Source organism: Triticum dicoccoides, chromosome 3A (genome assembly GCF_002162155.2).
Source record: "Triticum dicoccoides isolate Atlit2015 ecotype Zavitan chromosome 3A, WEW_v2.0, whole genome shotgun sequence".
NCBI lineage: Eukaryota > Viridiplantae > Streptophyta > Magnoliopsida > Poales > Poaceae > Triticum > Triticum dicoccoides.
In genome coordinates, this window is record NC_041384.1 from 613,203,928 (window position 1) to 613,212,414 (window position 8,487).

The 8,487-nt window shown below is 43.1% G+C and overlaps 1 protein-coding gene across 1 annotated transcript; it reads right to left on the reverse strand.

Annotated features, from left to right (window-relative positions):
- Positions 1–1,544: 1,544 nt before the first annotated feature.
- LOC119269586 (ras-related protein Rab11C-like) lies at positions 1,545–4,136 on the reverse strand. The gene is made up of 2 exons (XM_037551443.1): positions 3,680–4,136; positions 1,545–2,337 (listed from the first exon to the last, which is right to left on the reverse strand). Exons 1-2 carry the CDS (start codon positions 3,842–3,844, stop codon positions 1,852–1,854), a joined length of 651 nt encoding a protein of 216 aa, XP_037407340.1. The 5' UTR covers positions 3,845–4,136; the 3' UTR covers positions 1,545–1,851.
- Positions 4,137–8,487: the final 4,351 nt, after the last annotated feature.

The window sequence follows — 8,487 nt, forward strand, 5'->3', positions numbered from 1 at the left end:
TTCGGCCATTTAAAAAATTGATTCATATGCCCCCGTGGACCATGGTCCATTCGTTCCCTTCCCATCTTTTATAGCTCTTCCTATCTAATGAAATATGATGCGAACAAAAGCCGCCACATCCTCGATCAAGCATGTACGTCCTTCGTCACATAATATAAGAACGTTTTTTAAGCTATGTTGGGACAGAGGAGGTAGATTGGAAGAGTCTAGAATCAATTTGGATTTACGGTTTACGCACAAATGCCAGATACTTAGAAGTACAGTGCGGGGTATTGGAAGTGACAATGATGTTGTTACTGGTAGAGACGTAGAGTGATACTCATTCAAAATATGGGTGGTACAGAATCATCAAATCAACCATACTTGTTTATCCTAACCCATTTTGCGTACCAACATAAATCACGCTGAATTCTCCTGGTGCTCGTTTTGTTTCTAGGCGAAGGGCGGATGAATCAGTCGTGGTAGGCCACTGGAGCGAGGTGATCATGGTCACTTCTGTACATCCAATCCGAAAACGAAGCGTGAACAACCGCGCCAACAAATGGTTGGACGCAGCAGAACACATCGCTAAATGACTGTAGCGCAGAATTTTGTTTTTTTGGAGGGGGACTGTAGCGCAGATAGGTAAAATTTCAGGCCAGCGTGCCCAGGCCACCGGCTGATGCGAGGCTAAATAATGTGGGCGACACAAGCCCAATGTATACGGGTTTTAACTCGCGCAGACAAAAAATATATTCGAATTAATTTAACCTATAGTTTTTTGTATTGAACTATAGTACTGTAGGATTATACATGTATACTGAGTTATGACAGGTATGTGAAACTCCAATCCGCCAGTAATTACGCAACAGCAAACTGTGGACAAAATAAAAGGAGAACTCGGACAAACAAACCCGAAGGAACACACATGTGTTGTGCCGAGGAATAGTTCATCTCATGCAAAACATGCTACTCCCTCCATTCCTAAATACTCTTTGTACAGATTTCACTATGGGCCACATACGGAGCAAAATGAGTGAATCTACGCTCTAAAATGCATCTATATACATCCGTATGTGGTCCATAATGGAATCTCTACAAAGACTTGTACTCCTTCCGTCCTGAAATACTTGTCAAAGAAATGCATAAAAATGGATGTATCTAGAACTAAAATACGTCTAGATACATCCATTCCTCCGACAAGTATTTCTGGACGGAGGGAGTATTTAGGAAACGGAGGGAGTACAAAAGACTTCTTGTTCGTTTCAAGGAAAAGAAACGTGAAAATTCAATAAATTACCATCATGCTGGAAAAATGAATACAGGTCCAGCAATAAGACACATCATGAAATAACTAATGGTCAGAGGCACAGCCAGAATGATTCATGGGAATGCATTTAGAGCAATTCAAAAGAGAATTGATGAATAATACTATTTGAATCGAAGAAGGGTAAATAATTTCTCAAACATCAAGCCTGCGAAAAAAAAGTGCTCGCTCAGTCATATGATCAGGTCTACCAACATCGGCAGCGCACTTCTTGCAATTATAACGAAATTTAAGAGCATATAATAATTCCATTAACAATTATTATTGTTGTTAACAGGAAATAATCATTGTTACAACATGTTCGATTTCTCAATTGTACAAGTGAAATTGATGATAGTTATAAGAATACAAAATGAGAATGATTTGATGGAGGCAGGTTATAGAGTATGGTAAAGGTGTTCTTGCGATAGGAATTACCAGTCATGGGATTCGGGATGAGAAACAAGAATATCTGAGACCAAACTATAACCTATGTATATTGTCATGGTCCAGTTCTGCGGAAGCAGACATTTCCGGGAAGAATCTCTTCCACTGGAACCAGCTCTTCAACTGGAACAGCAAGAACCTTTTGCGTTGGCGGATGATTCAGCAACGTTAATAGTCGTTCCTTGCATTGAACGGCCGTTGGCAGCAGCAGACTCCTGTGCTGCAAGTGCTTTTTTGCTTACAATCTGGTGAATTTCACTCAGCACAGTATGGAATGCCTTCTCCACATTGATTGCCTCCAGTGCAGATGTCTCAAGGAACGACAGACCTTCTGTCTCAGAGAATGCTTGGCTGTCTTCCTCAGGAACCGATCGTAAGTGGTTTAAGTCTGACTTGTTCCCAACCATCATGACAACAATGTTGGCATCTGCATGATCCCGGAGCTCACGGAGCCACCTCTGAACATTGTCGAAGGTCTGCCTCTTTGTTATGTCAAAGACTAGGAGTGCTCCAACAGCACCCCTGTAATATGCACTAGTAATTGCACGGTATCTCTCCTGACCAGCCGTGTCCCATATCTGTGCCTTCACAGTCTTTCCTTCTATCTGCCGCAAAACCAAATTAAACTTCTGCTGAGCTTCACTAGAAGAATATGTATTTAACACGGGTATAGAACACCAATAGGAAAGGAGTATTATTCCAGTGCTAAACTCACCCCCCCCACCCCCACCCCGCGCGCTCGCAGGAGAGGGGGGAGAAGTCCGGAGGATCAGCACATATCATGGGAATGGTTACAAATATGATGCATCCCCAGTTACTGAATCCTGATTGAAAAGCTAGAAGGAACAAAAGGGATTCTCTAACTACATGTTATTTTCCTTTTACTGAAGTTCATGTACTACAGCAGACAACAATATGTCAATATGCACTGGTAAAAAACATGGGGATGTACTGGAAGACTACTTATAATATTTGTTGAAATAGAAGTACAGCAATGACATCTTCTTACGATGACTTTCAGACAGGATCGCATAATGATGAGCGTATCAAAACATTTTATCAGGAGCACCAATGATGAGCTTAAAAACACATAGTTATTCAACATCAACCAACCAGAAGAGATAAGAGAAATTAAGTTCATTTCCAGCTTTCTGGCAATAGGACAAAGTCCGTAGTGCAAATCATAGGGTTGCAATTCGTTGCTAAGTGCATGACAATTCAAAAGAAGAAACCGGTTCTACCAATCAATCCAGGTTACCCAGGTCAGCACTACTTTTTAGCGCAAGGCTTGTGAATCAAACAGCTGTTCGGCACAGACTCTGCTCTCACATATTTTCTAGTGCAGTGCCAACCCAAAACACATAATAATGATAATAATACTATTAATGATGATGATGATGGTAATGCAATTAAAACGGCTCAGTTGTTTACTAGTTTCTTTTCCTCTGAAAACCGTTTACCTTTAGGTTTCTGAACAATATGTAATTGGTTGATGATGTACTATCCTCTTCAAAAGAAAACTGAAACCATGCCCACGACAGATAGGGTCTCGTTGACAATCTAACCCAATTGCTATCTTAAATGCAAAAGCATCTGAAGCAAAGCCTACATTGGTATTTTCACGGCATTACCATGTGTTGTCATTGTCATACGACCAGAAAAGTACTCCATGCTAGGTGTCCGCTCAGACATGCAGCCAACAACACATTGACCTACGACAGGCGTCCTGGTTATTCATTCACCTAGATCTCCCGTGCTATTCCTACGCCGTGACTGCAAATTCAACCGAGTGCTCTGTTCAACAGGCCAAAGCACACACAACCCAGCGCGGGATCACAAATGACGACGGCATTTGCATTTCAATTCACATGGCACGCAATTGTGTCACAGATAGACGGAACCGGCCGAGCAAGAGCGACGGGATCAGATCGGGGTTGGAGCTGGTACCTGGAGGGTCCGGGTGGCGAACTCGACGCCGATGGTGGACTTGGACTCGAGGCAGAACTCGTTGCGGGTGAAGCGGGAGAGGATGTTGGACTTGCCGACGCCGGAGTCGCCGATGAGCACGATCTTGAAGAGGTAGTCGTACTCGTTGTCCACCCGGTGCGCCATCGCCGCCTCCCTTGCTCCCTCCCCGTCGCCGCCTCGCCTCGCCTCTCCTCCCGCGGACCCGATCGATCACCCGGCCAATGAGCAGCCCGCGCGGATCAGAGAAGGCCTCGTCGACGCTTCCGCTTACCGGGATGGGACGGGACGGGACGCGGCGCTGCTCGCCGGGCCGAGCGGGAGGGGAATGGGAGGGGTGGGGGCAGATCCGAGAATGGAACGGCGACGAGGGGAGGAGGGAAGCTGGGGGAAGGAAAGGAGGGATCTCGTGCCGTGCCCAGCTGGCCCCGCCCCCGCTTTGGCGAGTGAGCGCATTGTCGTTGCTATCTCGAGGCCAGCCCATCGACGGCTGGCGTTCGCTGGCGGTGCCTCCTACCTTCTTTTTGTCCGAGCCCGCCCGTGCTGGCAGGCAGATCCCACGAGATCTCGGGGGCGCGAATGCGTGCGTGGTCGGTGCCGGGACCTGTTTTTTTTTTTTTCATTTTTGAAACCTTGTTCTCTTTTTCCTGACAAAACTGGACCTGGAATTTGTTATGGCGTGGCCCTCTACTAGACGCCGGACCAAGGCGATAAGAAGGATCCGAAGAATGGCCCGCGAGTGGGAGGCCCAGAAGACGGCGAAGAACAGGACCCAAGTCTAGGATGGAATAAGTAGGGGAGCTCCTATCCGGCGCCGTAAGCACTGGTTGGCGTTGACGGCGCTCGCAGAGAAGCTTAGCATGTCGGCCCAATATGGGACAACCGGGATTCAAACTCTTCACGGCACCAATAACAACCTGGCGCCATAACCATCAGACCAAGGTGCCAACCTTGTCCACTGTCAGGAACAGGACCTATTTGACCCTTCTTCTAAAGATATATTATATACCCAGTATTAATTATTAAAGAATTTCACAAAAATTATGTAAAAACACAATTTTTTGAAAAATTATATAAAAACACAACTTTTTAAAAAACTTCATAAATTAGCAAAGGTTCCTAAAAATATGGAAAAAAGTCATCAATTTTGCAAAAAAGTTCATCCAATTTTGAAAAAAGTTCAAGAATTTGAAAAACAAAGTTCACAAGCCTGAATTTATTTTGAAAAAAGTTAATCGATTTTAAAAAATCATCAATTTTTTAAAATCATGTATTTTAAAAATGTTCATAAATTTTAAAAAAGGTCACAAATTTGATGCAAGTTCATTGTTTTTGAAAAATCCCCCACGGATTTTGTAAAAAAAACTTCATGAATTTAAGGAAAGAAGAAAAAATAGAAATAATAAGGAAGGAAAAGAAGAAAAGATAAAAGAAAGGGAAAGAAAAGGAATGAGAAAGAGAAAGAAAGAGCAAAAATAAGAAAAAGTTAGTGAGTGATTAGAACTGGTGTGTTACCTCGGGAGAAGCTTAGTAGGTCGGCCCGGCAACACTCTGAGTAAAAGTAAGCACGAACAAAAACCTGCAAAAATATTCTATACGATATATGGGAGAACCGGGATTCAAACTCTTCATTACACCAATAACAACCTGGCGCCATAACCATCACACCGAGCTGCCAACCTTGTCCACTGTCAGGAACGGGAGCTATTTGACCCTTCTTCTAAAGATATATTATATACCCAGTATTAATTATTTGAAAAGAAATTCACAAAAAACTTAAATAAAAACATGATTTTAAAAAAACTTCAAAAAATAGCAAAGGCTCCTGAAAAATGAAAAAACATCGATTTTGAAAAATGTTCATCCAATTTTGAAAAAGGGTCAAAAATTTAAAAAAATCAAGATTGTTTTTTAAAAAAGTTCACACACCTGGAAAAAGTTTGTCAGATTTGAAAAACGTTCATTGGTTTTAAAAAACACAAATTTGGAACAAAAAAATCATCAATTTTTAAGAAATCACAATTTGAAAAAAGTACTTAAATTTTGAAAAAAAATCACAAATTTTATGCAAGTTCATTGATTTTGAAAAGAAGTCCACAAATTTTGTACAAAAACCTTCATGAATTTAAGAAATGAAGAAAAAAATAGAAAGAATAAGTAAGGAAAAGGAGAACGGATAAAAGAAAAGAAAATGAAAAAAGAGAGCAAAAGGACAAAAAAATTTGGTGAGTAATCACTACTGATTGTTGCATCAGGTGGTTAGTGCAGTTTGTCGAGAACAAGAGATCGCGCGTTTGAATCTTCTCGGCGTGCATGCTTTTTTGCACCTTACCAAAAAAGCTAAACAGGTCGGCCCATTCGCGGAGCGGGGTATGCGCCCGATGGCAGAAACAATAGAAACGGGCGCAAAAGGTGCTAAATAGGATTACCAATAAGTAAGCATGTGCTAGAGGGAATGGTGGTCATCCAAGAAAGACCAAAAACATTTCTCTCCTTCCCCCAAATCTAGTATGAACTCTATCTTGTATCCCTCCCCTTCATTTGAAATTCGAGATGCATAACACTAGGTGCTAGTAGTCTCATCGATCCAATCTTATGAGCTTGATCCATCAGTCCATCTGGGGTAGGCAACGACCTCATGCTGCTGTTGTAATTCCTATTTCTCAGCCAAGACAACACCCTGAGATTGATTTGGCACCCAAAGGGAAGGGCCCTTCGGTGGCGGAGATCCAAACTACGGTATCTATGGAGACCATCGACTAGCATCCCTCGGTGACCAACACTAAGGTCAGTGACAATGTCCTACAGTTTAAAGGGCTCATCTCCTGGATGAAATACGGTGGATTCCACAACGAAGGCTCTCGCTGTGTCAGCCTCCCTCCTGCAGCTCCATGCAGAGGACGCGTCGTCGCACCTGGGAGCGTTCGAGACGGCTTTCCAATGACCATCAAGTCCAGCCAACGCTAGCATCATGCCCCCCCACAGCCGACCAGCACTCGGATGGCGTAGATCAGCCCCATGGGCACAGCGGACAACACCTTCCACTGGGGCCAGTTCTAGGGAATCTTGTATTCGTCGATCTGCCTCCGGCCAACGGTACACCTGCTCATGCCCACAAACTATTCGATTCTGAATCTCAATTTCCCGAGCGTCGCAATCACCACTCGCTCCGCTCTCACTTCGGTAACACATCTAAGAAGAATTCCCCTAAGTTTGACGGGGAGGATTGCCAAGTTTGGATCAATAATTGCGAGTTATATTTTGAGATTTAGCAGATGAAGGTGAAATTTGCTGCTCTGAATTGTGTAGGCAACAGTTTGTTGTGTCTTAAAACAACACAAAAGCATAAGAGATTCATGATGTGGGAGGAACTATGTGATGCGGTTCGTGCCCATTGGGGAAAGGACCATCATCAGTTTCACATGTGCCAGCTATTGGTCCTCACACAAATAGGCACACTGAGGACGACACAATGAAATTTGACACTCTCCATCATCAAATCCTCTTAGTCGGCCCCAATACCACGAGGTGTTGTTGAGCGTTATATTGCTGGGTTGTGTCTCGCATCCGTTCCGATGTTTTTACATCGCCCTAAAGATGTGGATACTGATAGCTTCTTGGCTTTGTTGCAAGAAGTGGAGCTGCAAAATGAGAAGTCAATGGGATCCTCTAAATAGTTGAGTTGTTCCTCATTCGAAAGTGTTGCAACTGAAGGAAATATGCCCTAGAGGCAATAATAAAGTTGTTATTTATATTTCCTTATATCATGATAAATGTTTATTATTCATGCTAGAATTGTATTGATCGAAAACTTAGTACATTTGTGAATACATAGGCAAACAGAGTGTCACTAGTATACCTCTACTTGACTAGCTCGTTAATCAAAAGATGGTTAAGTTTCCTAACCATAGACATGAGTTTTCATTTGATGAACGGGATCACATCATTAAAGAATGACGTGATTGACTTGACCCATCCGTTAGCTTAGCACTATGATCGTTTAGTTTATTGCTATTGCTTTCTTCATGACTTATACATGTTCCTATGACTATGAGATTATGCGACTCCCGAATACCGGAGGAACACTTAGTGTGCTATCAAACGTCACAATGTAACTGGGTGACTATAAAGATGCTCTAAAAGTGTCTCCAATTGTGTTTGTCGAGTTGGCATAAATCGAGATTAGGATTTGTCACTCCGTGTATCGAAGAGGTATCTCTGGGCCCTCTCGGTAATGCACATCACTATAAGCCTGCCAAGCAATGTGACTAATGAGTTAGTTGCGGGATGTTGCATTACGGAACGAGTAAAGAGACTTGTCGGTAACGAGATTGAACTAGGTATTGAGATACCGATGATCGAATCTCGGGCAAGTAACATACCGATGACAAAAGGAACAACGTATGTTGTTATGCAGTTTGACCGATAAAGATCTTCGTAGAATATGTAGGAATCAATATGAGCATCCAGGTTCCGCTATTGGTTATTGACTGGAGATGAGTCTCAGTCATGTCTACATAGTTCTCGAACCCGTAGGGTCCGCACGCTTAACATTCGATGACGACCGATATTACGAGTTTATGTGTTTTGATGTACCGAAGGTAGTTCGGAGTCCCGGATGAGATCACGGACATGTCGAGGAGCCTCGAAATGGTCGAGACATAAAGATCGATATATTGGAAGGCTATGTTTGGACACCAGAATGGTTCCAGATGAGTTTGGGCATTTTCTGGAGTACCGGGAGGTTACCGGAACCCCCCGGGGAGTCCATGGGCCTTATTAGGCCTTAG

Bases quoted from the DNA above. Each gene is read 5' to 3' on its own strand.
- LOC119269586 (XM_037551443.1), bottom strand. From the start codon at position 3,844: ATGGCGCACCGGGTGGACAACGAGTACGACTACCTCTTCAAGATCGTG. The intron at 2,338-3,679 runs GTACCAGCTCCA...GTTTTGCGGCAG, and splicing joins TCGCCACCCGGACCCTCCAG to ATAGAAGGAAAGACTGTGAA.